General features: G+C 35.5%; 3 protein-coding genes and 1 long non-coding RNA gene across 4 annotated transcripts; 2 read left to right on the top strand and 2 right to left on the bottom strand.

Annotated features, from left to right (window-relative positions):
• The first annotated feature begins 435 nt into the window (after positions 1–435).
• LOC130239220 (uncharacterized) lies at positions 436–7,235 on the top strand. Its single transcript, XR_008838678.1, has 3 exons — positions 436–618; positions 893–953; positions 2,396–7,235. It is a non-coding gene; the product is annotated as an uncharacterized LOC130239220 (long non-coding RNA).
• Positions 7,236–8,749: 1,514 nt separating this feature from the next.
• oip5 (opa interacting protein 5) lies at positions 8,750–10,841 on the bottom strand. Its single transcript, XM_056470283.1, has 5 exons — positions 10,532–10,841; positions 9,927–9,993; positions 9,717–9,839; positions 9,035–9,116; positions 8,750–8,926 (listed from the first exon to the last, which is right to left on the bottom strand). Exons 1-5 carry the CDS (start codon positions 10,758–10,760, stop codon positions 8,843–8,845), a joined length of 585 nt encoding a protein of 194 aa, XP_056326258.1. The 5' UTR covers positions 10,761–10,841; the 3' UTR covers positions 8,750–8,842.
• Positions 10,842–11,012: 171 nt separating this feature from the next.
• On the top strand, positions 11,013–16,633 carry nusap1 (nucleolar and spindle associated protein 1). The gene is made up of 12 exons (XM_056470276.1): positions 11,013–11,196; positions 11,418–11,477; positions 11,560–11,673; positions 11,761–11,944; positions 12,090–12,167; positions 12,340–12,452; positions 13,042–13,089; positions 13,354–13,514; positions 14,003–14,166; positions 15,854–15,976; positions 16,076–16,181; positions 16,357–16,633. Exons 1-12 carry the CDS (start codon positions 11,122–11,124, stop codon positions 16,442–16,444), a joined length of 1,314 nt encoding a protein of 437 aa, XP_056326251.1. The 5' UTR covers positions 11,013–11,121; the 3' UTR covers positions 16,445–16,633.
• A 218-nt stretch (positions 16,634–16,851) lies between these two features.
• Positions 16,852–22,545, bottom strand: ndufaf1 (NADH:ubiquinone oxidoreductase complex assembly factor 1). The gene is made up of 5 exons (XM_056470275.1): positions 22,293–22,545; positions 20,259–20,823; positions 17,570–17,755; positions 17,231–17,305; positions 16,852–17,067 (listed from the first exon to the last, which is right to left on the bottom strand). The coding sequence occupies exons 2-5, from the start codon at positions 20,775–20,777 to the stop codon at positions 16,933–16,935; spliced, it is 915 nt and encodes a 304-aa protein (XP_056326250.1). The 5' UTR covers positions 20,778–20,823; positions 22,293–22,545; the 3' UTR covers positions 16,852–16,932.
• Between the last annotated feature and the right edge of the window lie 26 nt (positions 22,546–22,571).

Genomic DNA, 22,571 nt, shown 5'->3' on the forward strand with positions numbered 1-22,571 from the left:
TAGCTCAATAAATAAAAGCTCAACAAATAAAGGCTCAATCAAAAAAGCATACTTTTATCCAGCAAAAGGTGAGTTAAAAACAGAAAATAAATGAGCAGAACTGATTTCAATTCAATTAATCTTTATTTCTAAAGCGCTGTTTACATGTAGATTGTCAAAGGAGCTTAACACAGATGAAGAAAATACCGTTTATTTAAGAATTAAAATATATATAACGTTAATGCAATATTATATATCCATATATATATGATATTGCATTAATGTTTTATTGTTGTTAAAATTTTGTGGGAGACCATAAGACTGGTTAAAAATAAATAGTTCTTTTCAATTTTATCCTGTCCAAGAGGGCGGTTGTTGTCCGTGTGACTGATCGCTCAGCTGTCCAATCAGAGCGCAGATATTGCTGTGCACGGTTGCGTGCCGGAAGAGCAGCGCCGCAGTAGCAGCACACGGGACCGAAATGGCGTAACGCGCAGTCGAGCGCCGCAGCAGCGCAGAGGGGCCAGGCTCAGCGAACACCTCAGAGCCTGGCCCGAACAGATCCAACCAGCAGAATTAATGAAAATGACCCTTCGCTCCAGTCCACGTTTCCAAACCAGCACGAGATCACCGCAGACGGTGAGTGCGGGACGATTGTTGACAAGCACTACAGGAGCTTGTCTTTGTCTAATCTTTGTGTTGCAGTTTCGCATTCCAGCACTTGCGTCACTCGATAGATGGCCAGGCATTGTGCAGGAGTAGAGATGTACAATTGCTTATGCACTGATATTAATTTGTATTATCTTTTAAGTTACTTTGTGATTTTATTTCGTAAGTGTTCTGTGTAAATAATGGATGCATTGTTAAACAAGAACGCAAATCTTATTTAACCTGCTTTGTCTTATTAAAACAGTGCCCCTCATTCTTCATATCAAGAAGAGAAAGGAACAGTCCTGAAGGGAACACACGACCAGGTAGGTCAGCAAACACAGCACAACATACTTGTTTGGCAGAGTATTGACAGATTTAGCAGATTTCAGATTCACAAACTCAGATTTCAGTTCCTAATAGTTTATATCTGATACATCACAAATTTTTGTAACATCCCTCTCAGCTAATGCTTTAAACTATATGAGGAAGCCTGTTGGTTGGTTTATTAATATTAGAGATTATTAACATAATAAATGTAAATTACGTATGGTTTAAAAATAATATTAACGTCTAACAAATGGAGTTTCGACTGCTGTTTTATTACAGATTGGTTTGAACATATTAAAGAGAATGTGTATTGACAGATTTTATAATCCTATTTGATTTGGGTTCACAAGCCCTTAATTAGATTTTGATTCAATTATTTAATGCTGTAAACTACACAAAGAACCATGTTAGTTGGTACAGTTAATGTGAGAAGTCAAAATGAACTTGCACCAACTAAAGCTGTTCGAATAAAAAAAGAAAACAGACAAGTGGGATTATGGTGTCTGCAGCTTCAAAAACATTAATAGACAAATTAATATAAAAGAAAAACAGCAATTGTTATATGGCAATATTTTGGTTTCAAAGTCACAGACACCGGTCATTTTTAAGAGCTGTCGCAGAATGCCAAGGCTTACAGATTATTGAGCTGAAGCTTGACTACAAAATTAAATCATACATCGAATCGTAATATCTGTCAAAACAATTGTAATTAGATGTTTTCCCCGAGTCGCACAGCCCTAGTCCAAACTTTTAAAAACTCCTGTTTTGGATATTTTTAACAAAGTGCTTCCGTAGAACATTTGTCTAGCTATTTAATGGGTTATGGGTAGCGCCATACAGAATCTGAGGACATTTTTTGCCATTTCTGCACAGAATTTAGTAAAAAAATAAATCAGCAGATTTATGCTAAATTATTTTGGTAGTATCATAACAAACTTAATATATGAAATAAAAAAAAATAATACCTTTTTAACTTTTATAATGCAAATCCAATTAGATCCTATTACATTTACACAAGTAAATATATAGACTCAATGATGGGCTAAAAATCTGCAGATTCCGTATGAGACTATTCATGGGCAATGAATAGCTTTTATGAGGTAAATGTAACTTTATACTTTCCACAGCTGAAATACTATTTCAGCAATTACCTGGGACTTGGTAGTTTTAAGATTTCTGTCAACAATATTTATAGTTTAATATGTGGTACAGTTTACAGAGTTTGAAAGCTCAGACTGTTTTGTTTATCAAAAGCAGCAAAGTACAATGTAATTAACAATACAAATCCTGTTCAGTGAAATTGTACATGTGCATCAGCATAGAAATACAACACAGACTGAAAGATTTAAATTAAGATAAATGACGTAATCAGCATGTTGTCAGCCAAGCTCCTCTTTCTTGCCTTATCTGACCTGTTTTAAATGTCCATTTTGTGCAGATGAGACCATCTTGTCTTTGTTCTTCAAACCGCCCTTCATCTTGATAAGTTGACCTTCCTCCAGCGTTATTTCAGGGAAGTGTTTGTTCAGCATACCAAGTGCCACTGGTCTATGAACATATCATCTCTGCACTTTGGAGAAGACAACTGAATTTGTTTTTGTTCACATAAACCCCCCACAAACTCTTCTTGTGTCTAAAAAAGCTAAATGACAACACAATTGTGCCACATCATGGTGCCATAAACTAGTCATATTGTTCCAGATAAATCAAATATGATTGCAGTTTGTGTAAATGGAATTTAAAAAGGCAGAAAATAAATGCACATTTAAAAACGAAATCATGCAAGCAAGAAGGAGCTACATCCAACAGTTTTATTATCTGCAGATTAAGTGCCTAGACAAGTCTCTTTTTAACAGCTCCTGTCTCAATTTCCATGGCTTGGCTTTAAAGTAAAGCGCTTCTTTGGACATTCTAGTCTTTCAAATGGCTGAAAATTTAATTTCTGAGACAACCAACTGTAGACAGATAGCTGTTCTCTTAATTCACAACTCGTATTGGTGCTTTAGCAAAACCATGACCCCATGCTTTCATGTTTTCTACTTGTACCGACAAACCAAGACAGACAGTGGCATAATGACCCAAAAAACATAAGCTTTATCAATCCCACAGTTAAACCTTTCTAGCGGGGGTGCTATTGAGATGCAGGATGTTATGAAATATAGTTATTTTACTACCTCAGAAGTTACCACAGCTCAGAGCCACACTCGGATCAAACTATAAGAGCATGCTTGTCTTTTTTTGTTTGCAGTAAAATAAATATAGTCGTTATAGTCTGTCAAATGGCTTGGTAATTCGATGGGAAGAGGAATTAATTTTTCTTTTGTATGTTTGTGTGGAATATCTTAATGAGACTGTATGTTCTCCGGGATAAGATAAACATCATATTCATCCATTGTCATTAGGCCTGAAGAAGGGCAGTAAATAGGTTAAATGTTCATAACATCTTCAAATAGTTGCTAATAGTCTAGTATGTTAGATAGTCAGACTGGTTTCTAGTTATCTGCTATAGAGCACTGTGAAAATAGGAATTTATCTTCATCTGTTGTGACAAACTTGATCCTTTTTTGTTGGTATAGTAGTTTCTATCATACAGACTGGTAGATATTCAAGTGTAGTTTTCATGAGAGGAAGAGTAGCGAGGCCTCAGTGTGGGAAATGTGCAATATTTGTTTCTTTGTCTTGTTTTGAGATGAATATGTATATTGTACAAACAAGTGACAAGTTGTTCGCAAAAACAACAAAATCACCAATGTCTTCCATTAAATGATGTATAGTTTCATCTGCTTGCTTTAGGGTGGTGGGATTTGTAGTGCCAGCGTAGACATGGCCATGCATGTAAGGTAGCGATGCTTGCTGAGTTTAATAGTCGTAGTGACATTCAGTATAGGCTATGATAAAGTCATTTAGAACATAAAATTAGGCAAAGATTTAGTTAGGAACCACCATAGAAGCAGTATCCACACTTTGATTGATTTGATTAACATGCGAGTAGTAGGGCTGCACGATTCTGGTTAAAATGAGAACCACGATTTGTTTTTCTTAAAATCAAGATTATGACTTTCTCACAATTCTGTAGATGTAAAATAAAGGTTAATATAAGTAGGCTGTTATTATTGTTAATTCTCAAACATATCGTAAAACACCAATAATTAGGCCTATGTAGGTCTACTGTTGTGTATAGACCTGGAATGGGGGACTGGTTTGTTCATTCACAGAGCGATTATATCAGAATACAACTATTCATTACTCTCAAGTTGAATTATTACGATTGATGCATATGCTTGTCGTTTGTCATTGACAGCATTATTAAACCATTTTTTCCACTGGTAAAATGAAACATTTGTCATTAACAGATTACCTTTTGCATTGTATTCAACATTATATAGGTATAATAGCTATAAAAAAAAAACATCAAATGCTTGTCGTAATCATAACTCTAAAATGCGATATAAGCATTTAAATGATGTGTGCGCTTTCAGTTTCACTTTTCACTGCCGAGTGCGCTCGTGTCATGGCAGCCGTCACTTTGAGTTCAGTTTGCAACAAACTGAACGTTATTTACAATTTTATTACCCGTTGTTCACAGCCTATGCAGGTTCTGTTCACTAATGTAGACATGATTGGTGAGCATGTGCCCATCCGCTCAGTAGTAAACAAACAAAAATTACATTTTGGGGTGAATTATCCCTTATACATACTAGAGTTACACAGTTTACCGGTACTATGGTAGTATCGCGATACTATGGCTCCAAAATACTTGCGGTGCCACTGTACTTTGTAAATCATATTATCATCATTAACAGTTTATCAACAACACAATGTTGCATGTGGAAAAGTGGCTAAAATGCTCACGTTTGTGCAATAATAGACCTTTTTATTTGAATATTCTGTGGAGCCATTTAAGGTTGCAAAACTGTGTAGAATTCACACCTTTTATTGTAACCTATTGCATGTTTTCTGAGGCTTTAATTCGAACGCACATCTGAATCAGTTCATATCTGTTCCTGTCAATATGATTTAATAGCTTTCACAACCACAACAATTTCTTAAAAAAGAAAACAACAATAGATGAAAAAAAAAACAAAGTAGCAACAGAAAACATTGAAACTATTTTTGACCTCTTCATATAGCCAAATTCTGTTGGAAAAATGCTGTTTTTGTAACAAATTTTGTTCGGTATAATTTGTATCTTTATTTTAAAGTGTTTTTGTTGGCCAGTTATCTACAAAATAAACAAAAACAACTAATGCATTTTATATGAAGTGATGTGCAAATACTTTTTCAATAATAAGGGAATTATGAATTAAATTCAAGTAGGCATATTATAACACAAAATATAGTATTTCTGACAATTTTCTTTATTTCATAGATTTGAGTTTGAATTACAGTATCACCATACTACTTGGTATCATGATACTTCAGCTGGTATAGTATCATAACGTGAATTAAGGGTATCACGACAACCCTAATAAATATAGTATGTGACACTTAACACCATTTGGAGATGTCCACGTTCCAACGTATATAAAACAGTGTGAAGATTTGTGCGACTGCCTTTGCGCTTCTCTACTGACCTTGAAAATATAAGTGGCTGAATCGTAGAAAAGCTGAATTAAGATTGTGTAGGGTCGAATCAAGATCTTATATCGATTAATCGTGCAGCCCTAGCGAGTAGGAATTTACTCTTGGTTTGTTTTTAAGTGACAAACGTTGTAGTTTATTCACTATTAGTTGATGATAACTTCATAGCATGCTGAGGATTAGTAAAATGGCGGTTGGTATTGATGTGCGGCTAGCCATGCTGAAATGCATATATGTTTCATAAGCACTGTGTCAGTTTGTCCTAGTTTGTACTGTGCAAAATGAAGTTCTGGGCCCAAAATAGTCAACTCAGATCAAAACGTCTATCCCAAATGGGCCAAAATTTGGCTCAGTAGCTTAGAAGACAAGGTGTTGAAGAACGTCATTCAATACCTGTTTCAAGGTTACTAAAACTGTAACGGACAGAAAGAATAGACTTCTCTCTTTCTGATTAGAACTGTGTTTGTTTTCATACCTCTAATATTGCATTCTCCATCAGGTAATGTTGTCTCAAACTAGAGCTGTGGGTAGATTATTCCTAGTAGCAGAAAATGTAGATTTTAACCTAACATGTAGAAAATTAAGTGGCATAAAGCAATTATCAAAGCATTGTAATGTAGATAAATACCTCAATGACTGGAATGCAAACTATATATATTTTTAAATATACTCAAAAATATGCAAGCCATGATGTGTATTAAGTTCATCTTTTAGAAGCAATAATCAGTTTATGCATGACTTAAAGTGTCAGAACAGTTTAGTGGTGTTTGTATTATCTGTAGCATATCTGTGACAGTGATTAGTGTTTGATCCTGAATATCTCATTGCTCATACCTAAAGGTTTTACATTCCCCCGTAATTCATTGACACCAATTAAATATGTTGAGATAGCACTGGGGGTCTGACAAATAGTGAAGAATTTTTGGGTGGGTTGAATAAAGTTAAAAGAATCATCTACATATGCAGAGCTTTTGCTCTTATTGAATTAGCATGTTTACATAATCATTGTGGAAAGCACATAAGCTGTATGTTTATTGACAGCTTATTATCATTAACAGCAATATGAGCAGTGTTCTGGGTAGCAATTTGTAATACTGATGATTCATGAATCCTGGACAAACAATTTACCACTATACATTCACAAAACCCATTTGGAGTTAAGTATTTTTTAAAGAGTGCAAAAAAATTGCTGATGCATGGTAGAAGTGGATAAGAAATGTTTTGTGCTGCATGCAATAATTGAGCTTTGCTTGAAAACGTTTATGCAGAAATGTAATGACACTAAATCTATGAGTGGACCAGTGTTGTGACTTCCTTTAAATGCATGGAATCCCAAAGTTTCTCTCTACTGTAAATTATTCACAGAGGTGTTCATTAAGAAATGTTTGATTACTGTATGATGGAATTGTAACAAGTTTGTTTTTCAAGAGGCAAAGTCAGATGCAGTGTGTTTTAGCAAAGTCTTAACAATTGTAAGTTGAAATGGGAAAAACTATTTGAGTTATGTTCAGTGCAAATAATAATGCAGAATATAAGTTTATATGCATTGCAGACTTGATTTGCGTTGCTGATTTTGCCTCTGAATGTGAAACTCTATGCTTAGTCTGATCTATGCACTACAGAAGCGCCCCGCATGGTTTTGTACAAAAATATTAAATTTTAGCAATAAAAAAAGCAGCATGGTGCCAATCATAAAATGTGTCTTTTTTCTTCAATGTTAAGATTAAACCTTTCATCAAAGTTGTCCTTAAACTTTGCATTTCTTAAGTCCTAATGTCACAAGTTAACACACTCAATGCTTTTTCTTTCAAAATCCCATAATTATTAAAATATCAACCTCTACCACATGGTTGACATGTCGGTTTATAGCAAAAGTACTGGAATTAATACATATACTATGAAAATATGAAGCGTAAGACCAGTTTATTCGAAAACATATTCAAGATAAAACATTTCTTAATACTAATCATCTTTATTTTTTTAAGTATGCTATAAAATATTTCAGATTCTCATTTAACAGGTTTCCTTGTAGTTTTTTTTTTCAATAAAACCAAAATCAAGTGTAGTAGCGCATGTTTGTTTGATTGTTTTTGTAAACCAACAATGATGTGTAGGTAAACCATTATTAAAACAGTCATTCTTTAAATGACTTTAAGGGAGCTTTCACATCTGTGGTTTGGTTTATTTGGTCTGGACCAAGAGCAACAAATGATATGTTGTAGCATTTTTCAGCCATCTTTGGTTCCTTTTCACACCACACCGATTGCTTTGGTCTAAACCAATTGAAAAGAACCAAAATGCAGTCATGTGACAATCCACATCACTCATTGGCCAGATGTTATCAAACGGTCAAATTAACATGCAGGAAAATGCCAATGGAACTCCCGCAGGTAAACAAACCAGAAGATACAAAATGTCGCTATTGACTATGGAGAGATTGCGCTGGCTGATTGTATCCCTGGTCATAGTATACTATATAGTTTGTATACATCACTTTAGACAAACTATACATTTTGAGAATGAAGCGTGGCTGGAAAATCAATGTTTTAATGCATTGCAAACGGCGAAGGCACATCGCAAGTCACTTCAGGAGGAGGCGTGAATTAATTTAGCAAAACTGCAACATGGTCATCTTCCAGAAATATTACAAACGATTCATCAGGTAATGTTTTCCCCCTCTTTCTGTGATTAAAATTATTGGTAAAGTGCTGTCAACTCAACAAATATTTTTATTCCACACCTATAAGATGGGACAGCACATCGGACTACAGCAGCTGGATAAGTCCGAAAAGGTGCAGTACATTTTGCAGTTGGGTCTGTTCTAGATCATGTTCTCACCACAAACGAACCACTCTAGGGTTCGTTTGAAATCGTACTGAGACCACCTCTTCAAGGAGGTCTAGGTATGCTTTTTTTGGTCCGCTTTTGGTGCGCACTCGAGTGTGATTGCTACACTCACACCATCCCATACCAACCGCAAGTTCAAGAGAACTAAATAAGGCAGGAGTGAAAAACCCTAACAGTCATTATTCAAAATATGGTCAACCATTTGGTAGAACAAGTAGTTAAAGGGTTAAGACAATTTTGATAAACTTGAAATGTTGACTTTTGCATTTTATTTTGTTTTTCCTAAAACTTCTGTGGAACAATTGAATTGCAATGTGGTAGTGAAACTAGTTAATATAAAAGCACAAAGACAATTCCTGATTGATACATTACAAAAATATTAATACTTTATTTTAAGTTTCAACAAAAAAAGTTGTCCAATAAAAATATTTACATCTTACAAGTCTGCAATTTTACTTTACATCATGTGTGCAATTTTTTTTTCCATCATTTGCTCCAGAATGTCTACCTGCTTCAGTTTAGCTTCTAAATACTCCTTTAGCTGAAAAGAGAAGTAAACAATATTCAATCCAGCTGAACTGCAAAAGTAACCTAAAATTAATATAATAAAACTATGCATCTGTAAAATAAGCAATGATGGCATTGATACCTTTTTGATATTTTTGTCCATGAGTCTGTGTTTGAAGTTGATTTTGGAGGCTTTAACACACGTGCCACTTCTTAGAATGTAGCTAGAATGTAAAAAAAAAAAAAAATCCATTAAATCATTTATATTTAAATAATACGTCACCCAAAAATAAAAAAAACTGCTGTTAATTTACTCCCTCTCAAGCCATCCAAGATGTAAGATTTAACTAAACCATGGTCTTCCGGCATTTGTATCCTGCCAGCACTTTTAAGATTAAAAAAAGAAACGTATCGAGGAAAACAAAATTAATACAGTGGCTCCTGGGAATACAGCTCTTATCAAGCTAAATGATCAGCTTAGCAAGAAGCTGAAAGTTATTTTCTAAATAATTACCTTTAATCTGCAGCTGTATTAATGGCTCTGAAGGCATCATAACAGCCTGGAGTGTGAGCTTCCGGTCACATGAGTCCAAAGTTTACATATGTATTTTTAGGAGCGGAGGTATTATTATTGTTTTGCCAGTATATCTTTTTGACTGCTGCGGATTTGCACTTTTTATAGTTCCCAAAAAGAGGAAAAAAAGTAACCTTAAATCTTGAATGGCCCATTGGTAATTAACAGATTTGTACATTTTTGGGTCAACTATCTCTTTAAAACAATTCACTTCTGTCAGACGTTATTGTTATTACAAAACAACCCCTACCAGTTTATCAGCTCTTTTCGTAAAAGGAAGAGATTTCGTAAAGCGGACAGGTGCTTTGGGGTGGAGTGAAGAACCAGGCCAACAGCATCATGACAGCCAGCGCAGAGAAGGGTTTGGTAGGTGCTGCAGATGGAGACAACACTAAACAAGATCATCATACATCCAACAATGCAGGACATGAGCTGAAAAGGCTGAGATCGACAGACTTACGAGGAAGCCAGCTGACCGCTCGAACACATCTCCGGCTTTTTATTCACCATCACATCCTCAGTAACTTCTGCAATGGGAAAGATTGAAATGTCTTACAGGGATAAACAGCAAGAATCAGTCCAAGGCACTCGAAAAATTTTATTTCTTAAATAGTGCAGTTTTAAGAACTAGCCATGTCAATAAAGGCTTTTAAATATTTTTTTCCAGATTTTTTGGGTGTATTGGACTGATTTTTGCTGTTTATTCTGATGAGTCCCTTACCCAAAGAAGACTGCCACATTATTTAAGCTACCCCTGAGCACTTTGTTCGATTTTAATCTTAAAAGGGAAGGTTTACCCAAAAATGTACATTTACTCACCCTCAACTGGTTCCAGAGCTTTAAGTTTCTTTATTAACGCTTATGTATTGTTTAAAATGACTATCCTTTTGTTATGTTTGTGGCTGATTTTGCCCCATTGACTTTCATTATAACAACTTTTTTGATCGCAAAGCCTTGACACAACATAAGCATGTATTTGATTGTTAATAGAAAACTTTTGATTGTTTGAGAAAACCTTTCCAAGACTGAATGAGTTTAAAATTAGGTAAATCATACTCAACTTACTCAAACAAATGATACTTTGGCTGCTTTCCACTTCCCCGCATACGCCGAGAGAGTCTCCAAGCACAGTGTTGCATGTTGTGCATTGGAAAACGATGCTATTCTTAAAGTCTACCATGCAGATTTCTTTGTCCTTCACCGCTTTTAGCTGTTCAGCAATTGAACTTGACTGTGTCGAGTCACATGGGCCGATATCATATGAGCTCTCGCGCAAACTTGTGCTGTTCGCCATTAAAGCATAAAGGAGATGAGTTATTACTGTGTGGACAGCTCACACACGAGTTCAAAAGACGCTTCATTTATTGTTTTGAATGTAGGGTGGCGCTCTAAACTGCTTAATCAAATCCCGCCCTAGCCGTTGACTTTGAGCCAATCAACATCAAGCAGATATTAACTCTATTTCTTATTGGATATAATACAGCGACGTCATAGACTTCTTAACCAATCATCTCCATGAAATCTGTTTTTTGAAACACGGTATTTTTTCAAACGGCAATCACAAACCTAAACTAACCGATCCGCTATCAGAGAGCTGTCGATTACTATATTATAGTTGTGCCTCTTCAACTTACGTCGAATTTGTAGGGAATAACATGGATTTGGACTCGCTAAAATATGCGGAATTGCAGCGCCTTGCTAAAGAAGTGGGACTTAAAGCGAATATGAAGGTAAGTTGTGTTGTATGAGATAAAGTGATGCAGGACGTTACGTTACTGTTTACATGCAGCATCCCATGTGATGTAATGCCAGCATGGTTTGAAACCCACCACATTTAGTTTTATTGACATTAAAGTATATTAGCATGTTGCTACTTTTAAACTTAACCTTATCTTTATATTCAGTACGCATTGCTGTATGTTATGATTTATTTAACACGTTGATTTGATAGGCTGAACGGCTGTTGAAGGCTTTAAAAGAACACTTTCCACAACAGCAGCTTTCTGAGAACGTGAGTAATGTTTTTGGGATTTGTCAACAATGTTATTTTAAATCCGAAAATTAGCATTAAACGCCGGGGCCGTTGTTTGCAGGGCAATGACGCAGCCGCTACGGACGCGCACACTGCAACATATGTGACCGAGCGCAGAGGAAAGGGCCACACTGCCAAGAGGAAGCTCAGTGACCCAGCACCGGCCATTTCTCCGGTACACAAAAGACTGCTTTATCTTTTATTCTCGTTACATATATTGGACAGAGATTCGTAACCTGGGCTTTTAATGCGTATTCTTTAGATTGAAGAAAAAACACCACAAGATGAGGGTCGAAGGGGCTCCAAGAGAAGAAAGGTGTCTTCAGCCAAGGATACACAGACTCCAGTTCCAGCTGAAACTTTTGCTAAAGAGGATACTGGGGAAGAAGTTGTAGAATCTGTGGATCCAGATTCTGACAATATTCCAACAGAAACAAGTGTGAAAGGTAATAATGGTTCTAATAAATTGAACTCAATATTATCAGTAAATTTTTCTTAATAACAGACTGATAGTCACTTAATGACTTGAGCATGTGCAGTGTATGTGGTGATGACTAGTAATGTTAATTATAATAGATATTGATTATGCAGGGAGAAGAACTGTTGGTAAAATTCCCCGTCATGAAGGTCTGATGAAGAGAAAACCTGCGCTGCGGCCGACAACTCCTAGTAATATGATCCATTCAGTTTCATACAGCAAATCAAAAATATTTGACATATTCTCTAATATATTTTACATTCTTTAATTCTCAAGATTAAATGAATAATTAAAGACAATGTATTTTATTCAAATTTCTGAGCTCCTCCCTTTAATAATGCATTTTCAATCACTGTTCCCCAGACTTCAAGAAACTCCACGAGGCTCACTTCAAAAAGATGGAGTCCATCGATTCGTACGTCCAGAGAAAGAACAAACAAATGGAAGTGCTCAGGAATTCAGTTAAAGAGCTGAAGGTAACAAAGTGAAATAACAATAGAAACTTAACCTAAAATAAAAATATCACTACAAATTATGTAAGGATAAAAAGGATACTATAAAATAAAAAGGACTAAATACACTACAAAATTAAAAGGATAGTTTTTTGGTGATTTCATATAAATGGCAGTCAACAGTTCCCGTTACTTTAGATTAAAAATAAATGCATACAAAAAGACCAAATCAATAGCCATCGCTCCTGGTGGCACATTGATGTATTGTGAAAACAACCGATCAGTCTGTGTAGGAAATGTAACCTTATTTACAGTATTGTTAGATTTAATCTACAGCCTGTGCAAACAATTCTTAGTCCATGCACTAATGTGTTGAATGCAAGTATATTTTTTAATAAAAAAACATTAACCATTGACTGCCATTATATAAATCACCAAGGAGCTATCACTTTTATCATATTTTTAGTAATATAAAAATAACTAAATAAAAAAGGTTGCATAAAGTATTTTCAAGATATATAATGTTGTTAAACACAAATAGATTGAACATTCTCTTCAGGTATTTTAAGTTTAATTTGCCCTTACTATTATTTACTTATTTTTATCGTTTCAGACCCTGTCAGAAAAGACACTGAAGAAACCTGAGACAAAGGCTCAAACTGTAAGTCACTATCTGTTCAGATATCAATTTATCAATCTTTCATGATTCTGTTTGAATTGCCATGTACCCTTATCAGTTCTTGTCAAACGTTTTTAAAGATGGCATAGTGTCATATTTTTAAAACTGTGGGGTCTACAACTGTTGTTTTGAGAAAAATGTTGAAATGTTTTTGAGAGTTGAATTATGTTTGAATTCAGCAAGGTGGTTCTTTCTGAAAGAGGTTTACCTGAATAATTAACAAACTTTGGTATTGTCTCCTGTTAGAAAGTGTCTGCTAGCCGAGCTTCTCTCTTCAGTCCTGCAGTGCAGAAGACAGCAGTGCCAGAAAGACGCAGACTCACTCAGCAGCCTATCAGCAAGTCCGCTTTAAAGGACACTGCCACCTTCAGGCCAACTGTCCTCACCACCAATAAAATCAATGTCCGGTAAATGCATAATGTGCTTTAATTCACATTTTAATGCTTTTAGTTTTGAGGTTAAAGTGATTTAGTTCAATTAAAGTGATTTATATTACCTTCTGAGTCCATACAAGATGTAAATGACTTTCGTTCTTCAGTAGAACATCAAAAGATTCTTAGCCTGAAACTGGTCCATAAAATGCACCTTTAATTGACCTTTGCTCCTGATTACACATTTAGATCTGTTTGGTGAAGCTACGTAAAAAATAATGAAATGATAATGTTGTAAATAATTTTCAGTCTCTTGCATAGATCGTTTATTTGGGTTCATTAGACCTCTGTGTATCGTCAGGAGCCACAGGTTTAGTTTGCCTGTGACTTTGACTCTTTGAAAGTGCCAGTAGCTGTTGACTTTGCATTTTATGAATCACCAAGGATATCATATTCAACTGAAAAAACAAAAGTTGCCACAGCTGAGCTTGACTTTTTCACTAAACTGCTGCTTTCCTGTCTAGGTTTTCACAAGCCACTCAAGATAATGAATACAAGCGTTCATTGGTGAAGACTCCGGCTCGTATGTCTCCTCGCATGCCTCTCACCTCCACTCCAGGGAGAAAATCTGATGTTCGTTCTAAAGCTGAACTTAACAAAAGTGCTGGCACCATCAATAAAACACCCGGTATGAATACCATTATTGTGTATTACTTACGAATGCACAAAATATCGGCAGCCATATCGTTATCGGCCGATAAATGCTATTTTTAAGATTATCGTTATCGGTCTGATGTCTAAATTAAGCCAATATCTTTAAGGCGATAAATTACGTAATTGTACAGATCTGCCTGCCTTGCGTTTGCGTGAGCGGAGCTTGTTCAGACTTGTTCAGTGCACTATAATGGATCTCTCCTCATGTTGTTTATTCCTTCAAAGTCCGTTCTTTCTTCATGTGGTATTGCTGTGCATTAATAACTCACTAAGTAACCATATTCCTTATCATTGTAGATATGTTTGATTAAGTGCCATTGTGCATTTTGCTTTAAATCGCCTCAGGAAAAAATATTACATGTGTAAACATAACAACAGTGATGCACACGTGCTAAACAACTTGTTGGGTTGTTTGTAATCCAATATGACTATTTGTTATTATCAACATGTTGTTGATGTAAGATTGTATTCTGTTTGATCAGGAAATTCATATTGATTATAACGAGCATGTCGCACGCGTGAGGGCTGTCACTGCTCGGGCACACACACACACACACACACACACACTCTGATCTGACAGCCTTCACAGCAGCACAGGGGAGGAGTGCGCCGGTCACTTAATCCAGCACAGGGGTTCTCAACTCGTCACCACAGTCTGTCTTTATATTATGCTCTGAGTTTGTCTGTAAAGTCATCTGCTCAACGCTCAGGTTTTGTATTATAATCTGACTCCGAGGGCAAATCTGCCTCCCCCAGTTGAGTGAAACTCACAGCGGTTTATCAAACTTTTCATCAATCATTTTTATCGCAATTGACAGCAAGAACGAACATAGAAGCGTTGTCTGATTGACAAGCAGCAGCTACATGTGTCCAGAAGAATCTAAAACGCCAAATAGGATGAATCTATGCCGCATTTTCTAAAGTAATACAATCTGTATCTAGCTGTTTGCTTGTACGCTGGCTCTGAACTGTCAAAACACCTCTAAAAAAGGCTTTTTCGGACATTACATATTTGTACACATGTATGTTTTATTCAAGAACATTTATGCTGGTTTCAGTCCTTAGCTCTTTCATTTTGTTTAAAATATATTTAACTTGCTTGTTGATTAAATCCCATTTTGTTATTTAGCCTATTATTTTTATGCAACAGTCAAGTTGCATGTTAATTTGCTATGAAGAAAAGGACAATTAATTTTTTTGCACGCTGATGTATTTGAAATTGTGAATATAGATCTATATAGTCACCTTGCAATTTTGAAATATGAGCTTTTTTGCTTTGAGTATAGACTGTTCAGTTCATAAGAGCAGTTCAATCTTTTATGAAGTTTGCTGTATAAAAATATAACATTTTTAAATATTTATAATTATCAGCCTATATATATCGGCTGTCGGCCTCCAAGTCTGAAGAGTTATCGGTTATCGATATCTGCCAAAAAATCCATATCGGTGCATCCCTAGTGTTACTTTTTTACAACTGAAGTGAAGTGAGCCTTTTCAAGTATGGTTCATTTCATACTCTAAATTTGTCCTCTGCTTTTAACACATACAAGTACACACACATTTTGAATGAGAAGTGAAAGCAAAAACACACAATGAAGGATTGGCTTTATCTTATTTAATCTTTTTTTTTTGTTTGTTTGTTTGTTTGCTTTCTTTTAAAGGGGCTACTCCATTTGTTTTTAATGGCAACAACAGCATTTCCACCACACCTGGCACCACCAAGAAGAACACATTTGACCTGAAGGCCAGTCTCTCTCGTCCACTGACCTACAAACCGCACAAAGGTATTTCCCATGTTTCATGAAGAAATGAGAATGCAATTCTAACATCTCAGGTAGTGTTTGAGTCTAACTGATCCTATGTGCCTGCCATTATCTGTACAGGAAAACTAAAGCCTTTTGCAGATGCACAGGAGAATACTGCACTTAACAAATCCCAGACTGTTCCTTCACATCAGAAAAACTACAAACAGCACCAGGTTCAAACCAGGTGAGATGCTTGCTTCAGTTGCGCAAAACATTTCAACTTTCTATACCAAATTGGCATTGATTTCTGAAGGATCATGTCACATTCAAGATTGGAGTTTTGCCAAAATAAGAATGTTACAATTAAAAATATATGAAGACGAGTTTTTGATCGAGTTTATAACTTTTTTAAATGTCAGAGAGGAACGACGTGTCAAGCACACAGAAGACCGAAAGCAGAAGAAAGAGAAGATGTTGGGTGCCAGGCGAGGTTTGGTTATGGCCTAACTTGCAGTGTTTTTACTACTTTTACTTTGACACTCACTGTACATGTTTAGCTTTCCTCTCATTTATCTGTTTTATTCCAGACTATTGTACATTTTTGCTCTTTCTAAATATTTGTTCTTTGCTAACTCTTGTCGTCATTCTACTTAAGTCTTTTAGCCTTTCTAGACAAGGTGTTTTTGATCATTTTTTTTTACATGTGAAGAAAAACTGCTCTAACAATTATTTGGTATGAATGGTTCAACTGTACTTGCTTCAATGTATTGTAAAAACAAGAAAAGATGAAAACAAAACATTGGTTATACAAAAATGTTTATTTGAAACCTGAGCGATTAAATTATCGTTTTGTACTTTTTTTCATGAGAACATTTGTATGGATGTCTCCTTTAAAAAAACAAAATACGTCCAAGTACTTTTTTCCCCTGAAAGTTTTTAATTAAAGAATTTGTTAATCATATGCAGCTGTTGAATCCTATTTAATACAAATAGAACTATGGGTTTTTCTTGTAAAGCTCATATGCAAACTCTTCAGTGTGGGCGCAGTCGTTATTCAGACCAATGAAGTCAATCTCCAGCTGAAATGGACCGTCTGCTTTGTCCCCTAATGTAAAACCAATAGTATTTATCTAAGAGAAAGCACAAAAACAAACTTTGATTTAGTTTTGAGAGATCATTTAGGTTTTTGAGATCATTTATGATAACAGACTGTTCTCATAAAAGTATCCTCAGAGAAAATGAAGATAAAATGGTCATTTCAGTTCACTAGATAAACTATAAGCACATGCTGACCTTGTCCAGCCAGAGAGGATGTTGACTATCTTGGATTCTTCCTCGACTGGAAAGAAAAAACTTGGAGAATGGAATCTGTGAAAGAGATTTACAATTATCAATCAAGAATCTGGAGCCAAATATTACCACCACTTAAATGTCAGAATCTTTTAAGGTTTCTGCAAGGCTCATTTATTGACAACTTTTATCATTTATTTATAATAAAGCGAGTTATTATAAAATGCAATCAAATTATTTTGATTATAAAGCATCATTACTGACCCCAAACATGTTAAGCCAGTTTAACGGGGTCAATGTACCATCAAATGTAATTTTCTTTTATTTAAATAAAGCACATGCCTTGACATCCTGCCAGTAGGGTCCCCCTCTTGTGTAGAGGAAGTAACTGTAGATGTCATCTCTCTGGTGAGAAAAGTAGGTTTCAGCTGACACGTTTATCATCCACGGTCTTCCATCGCCTCGTATCCTCAAATGCAACGTGTTGAAACTCGACCAGTCATAATGCTTTTTCCTGTCAAATGAGGCCTGCAGCAGAAAGGAATGTTTTAAAGGTCAAATTACAAGTTATTGCCCATTTACTCCTATATTTAAATGTATGCAAATAACAACCTTTAAAATCTGTGTTTCTCATTGGCCATGTACACATTGTAGCTACATTTGGATGTCTGTACACACACAGCTCATCAAATTATGCAAATGATAACCACATCTAACAACAGTGACTGAACTAGTGCTGCTCGATATTGAAAAAATCTTGCGATATTTAGTTTTGTTGCGAAATATATTGCAATATGAATATAATTTCACCAGATGATTTGAATAGCTTTATTTGGAAATATTTCACTCATTTAGATTGACTGGGATGATGAAATCTAGGCGGTACATCTGCATAAAATATAATCTATTTAAAAGCATATAAACACGACAGCAAAATATTTAAATGGGGCTGCCTCTCCTGAAACTCACAGTTACCATAGTTATTCAAGTGCCTTAATGTATTTTACCTTGATAATTGTAAAATGTACATATTCATACATTTTTATAGATAGATAGACATAGAGATATAGGCAAGTAATTCGTTCATTCATTTTACTTCGGCTAAGTCCATTTATTCATCAGGGGTCACCACAGCGGAATGAACCGCCAAATTATCCAGCATATGTATTACACAGCGGATGCCCTTCCAGCTGCAACCCAGCACTGGAAAACACCCATACACACTTATTCACACACATATACTATGGCCAATTTAGTTCATCAATTCACCTAAAGTGCATGTCTTTGAGGACTTGTGGGGGAAACCGGAGCACCCGGAGGAAATCCACACCAATATGGGGAGAACATGCAAACTCCACACAGAAATGTCACTGAACCAACCGGGACTCAAACCAGTGACCTCCTTGCTGTGTGGTGACAATGCTAACCACTGAGCCACTGTGTCACCCTAGATATGTAACATTTATTTATTTTATAGTTATTTGATTAAAATAAAATGACAAATTTAGAATTTCTTTTTTTTTAGATTTTCAAATAAATATTCTTTTGTTTTATTTTCATTCCTGAAACATTTTTGTTAAAAACAACTTAATTTACATTTTAAAACATTTAAATTAAATATAAAACATCTAATTTTACAACACAAATCTATATCTGTATTTTCAGTCAAATAAGTGCAGCCTTAGAAAGAAATTATTCAAAAGAAATTTCTTTCAAAACAATCAATACATAACAATAAATTTACCAACCTCTAACTTTTCAACTGTAGATATGTTGTATAAATACAAAATTATTGCATGCAATTTATGCAGATCAGATGTAGACATGGGACGATAACCGTTTTCAAGGTATACCGCGGTTTGGAAAAGTCAAGGTTTTCATTTTCTGCTATACCATTCCTAAGATGTTTATAAGATTTTTTTTTTTTTTTTTTTATAATGATTTTTTCGGGGTTTTCACCTTTAATGGACAGGACAGTAGAGATTGTTGACAGGAAAGCAAGGGAAGCAGAGAGAGGGCAAGGACCGGCACAGGACCGCGAGGCGGGAACCGAACTCGGGTCGCCATGAACACCGGAGTGCATGTGTCGACGCACCAACCACTACACCACTGGCGCCGACGTTTATAAGATTTTTTATTTACGTTTTTTTTATTTGTTTGTTTTTTAGAGAAGGGTATCAACGGAATTCGAAGCCAGCTCCAAATGGGTAGGACTTGAGCTCCAAGTGGGTGGGCCTTCGAGCTCCAAGTGGAGTTTTTATTTATTTAATGTCTTGTACATTACATGGAGTCCAATATTGTGCTTTATGAATGTCTACACCTACCCCAACCCTAAACCCAACCCCACAGTAACCTGATGTGTTTTATTAATATGTGCTCCGCCTACACCCCCTAAACCCAACCTACTTGTGGTTAAAGTCCCTTCCAATTGGAGGTCGCCCGACCTACTTGTGGTGTAATCCCTCCCACTTGGAGGTCTCCAGGCTGCAGCGACACCTACTTTTTTTTTCCAGGACAACAGTATCTTCAGCAGAAAAGATATCAAAAGATGCTGTTTTAAATGGTAAATAAATCTGATTCATTTGAATCATTTAGCCTGACATGTTTACTGCTCCAAAATATTGCGAATGTTTCTCAAAATAAAATATATTGTGTTCAAAGGGGGAAAAGATGTTGTTTTTTACCCAGACATTTAAAAAGAATAGCTTTTAGAGCAGTAATCACAATACTGTGAAACTGCCATATTTTTATGCAAGATTATCATACCGTCAGAATATTATACCGGCTCATGCCTAATCAGGTTAAGTTTTATACACAAAAGATAAATTGGTTAAAATAGAATAACTTATAATTAAACGAATCTGCCAATGTATTATGTCCTCTTTCTTCAAATACCTGCTGTACAAATACAATGATTGCTATGAAAGTCATGTTGAATAACGTATGCAGAATGTAAGAAAAGATTAATTAAATGCATAAAATGTTAGTAAACAATAATAAAGACTCATAGATGTGGGATCTCAGCACTGACCTTTGGGGGTTTGGAGCGCATAGAGCAGTATCCACTGTATCGAGTCTCTCCATCACGTGGAGGAGTGGAGCACAAGGTCCCGTACAGCATGCATGTGGTGTTGTTTTTTCCCAGATTGACGTAAGCAACACTGTGGCCCCCAATCTCTTGATCAGATGACACAATCCACTCATTTAGACTCTCTGGACCCCGAAACTCCCACACGACACGGGTCTGTTCCAGCATGTGCTCTATTATTGGCTTTCCTTCCGGTCCAATCCAGCGCTGGAAAAACTCATCCTTTAACAGGCCAAAGTGCTTCCTGACACTCTCTACACCTTTGGAGAAATCAAAGTTTATCATCTGCCAAGGCCAGCGTGTGTCTGGAGGCTGACCGGGTCTTTGGTAATCTCGCTCAAACTTGCTCCTGATGATCTGTATAGATGCACATCTCAGTGAGGATGGGAATAACAAAGGCTGTCTGTGAACCACTCCACAAACTCCAAACAGAGACTTGAGTGTTGTTCTCGATACAGCCATTTGGTCTGAGTAGCTCTGGGGTTCAGATTAGACATCCAGTCGAATGCTAAAAAATAAAAAACATTTAATAAACAATAAACTGCATTTTTATAATAACTAGTATATGCAACATTTAGAACCATTATTTTAGAAATGTAATACTTTCTGTTCTAATTTAAATGAATAGTTCAGACAAAAATTTCAATCTAATACCTTTTTACTTAATGGTTACCTTGCGTTTCTTTTTTCTACACAAAAGATATTTTGAAGAATGGTGAAAATCTGTAAGCATTGACCAAATACTATCTAACAATGGTTACAGGTTTGTAGCATTCTTCAAAATATACTCTCTGCTTAAAAGAAAGAAACTAATAAAAGGTTGAAACAAGTAATGGGTGAGTAAATGACAACCAGGTGAACTTTTGGGGTGAACTACCCCTTTAAAGACCTTAAATTGTTGCAAAAAAATAATTAAGTCTATTATCGCTGCACAATAAATCATTTCAGCATCGATATCGCAATGTGCGCATCTGCAATAGTCACATCGCAAAGATATGCAATGTTAAGAGCTATAGAATTGTATTTAATTAAAGTATATATACAAAATTTATACAATTTATGCAACAAAAAGTTTTTTGTCAAAGTGAAAACATGATAATTTAAATTACCCCACTAAAAGATCATTTTGCTTGTTTTAAAGAAAAAACTCTTAATTTTGCCTCATTTCATCTCAATTTTAAAACAAAACAATATTTTTTACTTGTTTTACTAATTTTTTAAAGATATTTGGACTAGAAAATAGACAAGGCAAAGTAAGAAAAGCATTTTTTTGCATTGTGATTATTAAATTTCTGTACCTGAAAACGGTTAAAACCGTCAAATAGTGCTAGTCAATTATCTTCTGAAACTGTATTCATATCTCAATATTTATCGCAGAAAAATAAAATATCGCAATATCAGGTTTTTCCTATATCGTGCAGCCCCAACAGGAACCTTATAATAGGCTGATCTTGCGGATTCAAGTGTTTTCAAGGAAGTGCAAGAGGGTCTGGAAATGTTTACAGAAAAACAGAGGACATACATAATTTAAAACACGTAATTACTATTTAGATTAAGTAAATAATAATGGATTCGGATGAGTATATAATAAAATGTACATTTAAATAAGTGCTATCGTAGAAAGCTCACTAAATGGAAATGAATAATTTACAAACAGAATTATACAATAGTATATTACCTAGTAAGGCAATTAAAGTTTGTATAAATCTGCCTGTGTTTTTATACGTGAAGATGTAATTTTCAGGGAATGCCTCTTGCAAGCGGATTATCATATTTGGGCTTCCATGACAACAAGGTTATTATTATAAATGAATCTAGAGAGGGTCAGCGGTACAATAACACGTGTTAAAATCCCTAGATTGAATGTTTTGAAGACAGTTAAATGTAACAGCAATGGTATAAACACTGACGATGAACACAATTATCATATGTAGCAATACATGAATAAATAATTCAAAATATTTAAGCAATACTTACATAAAAGTCAAATGTGCCTTCGCGGCCCGTCATTTAATTTGCCCTTACTTGAAACAAGGACATCCGCTTATGGTCCTATCGACAACAAACATTCCTCGCAGCTCACCCCTACCTACACCACATTTAGTGGTGAACAAATGTTATCATAATTGTGGTTAATGTACTTTAAATTATATGTGTCATTATCAGAAACAGAATGTACGTGGTACTGTAAACTTGTCGATGTATTTGTAGTGGCGTGTGCGCATGCGCGGTGTAGCTCTAGCGCCTTTGTGTGGA

The sequence above is a fragment of the Danio aesculapii genome, chromosome 13, assembly GCF_903798145.1.
Source record: "Danio aesculapii chromosome 13, fDanAes4.1, whole genome shotgun sequence".
Taxonomy (NCBI): domain Eukaryota; kingdom Metazoa; phylum Chordata; class Actinopteri; order Cypriniformes; family Danionidae; genus Danio; species Danio aesculapii.

Bases quoted from the DNA above. Each gene is read 5' to 3' on its own strand.
- oip5 (XM_056470283.1), bottom strand. From the start codon at position 10,760: ATGGCGAACAGCACAAGTTTGCGCGAGAGCTCATATGATATCGGCCCA. The intron at 9,994-10,531 runs GTAAGTTGAGTA...TTCCCATTGCAG, and splicing joins CCAAAGTATCATTTGTTTGA to AAGTTACTGAGGATGTGATG. The intron at 9,840-9,926 runs GTAAGTCTGTCG...CTCCATCTGCAG, and splicing joins AGCGGTCAGCTGGCTTCCTC to CACCTACCAAACCCTTCTCT.
- nusap1 (XM_056470276.1), top strand. From the start codon at position 11,122: ATGGATTTGGACTCGCTAAAATATGCGGAATTGCAGCGCCTTGCTAAA. The intron at 13,515-14,002 runs GTAAATGCATAA...TTTCCTGTCTAG, and splicing joins ACCAATAAAATCAATGTCCG to GTTTTCACAAGCCACTCAAG. The intron at 14,167-15,853 runs GTATGAATACCA...TTTCTTTTAAAG, and splicing joins CACCATCAATAAAACACCCG to GGGCTACTCCATTTGTTTTT.
- ndufaf1 (XM_056470275.1), bottom strand. From the start codon at position 20,777: ATGGCTGTATCGAGAACAACACTCAAGTCTCTGTTTGGAGTTTGTGGA. The intron at 17,306-17,569 runs GCATGTGCTTTA...TCTCTTTCACAG, and splicing joins CCTACTGGCAGGATGTCAAG to ATTCCATTCTCCAAGTTTTT. The intron at 17,068-17,230 runs GTCAGCATGTGC...GCTTTCTCTTAG, and splicing joins ATCCTCTCTGGCTGGACAAG to ATAAATACTATTGGTTTTAC.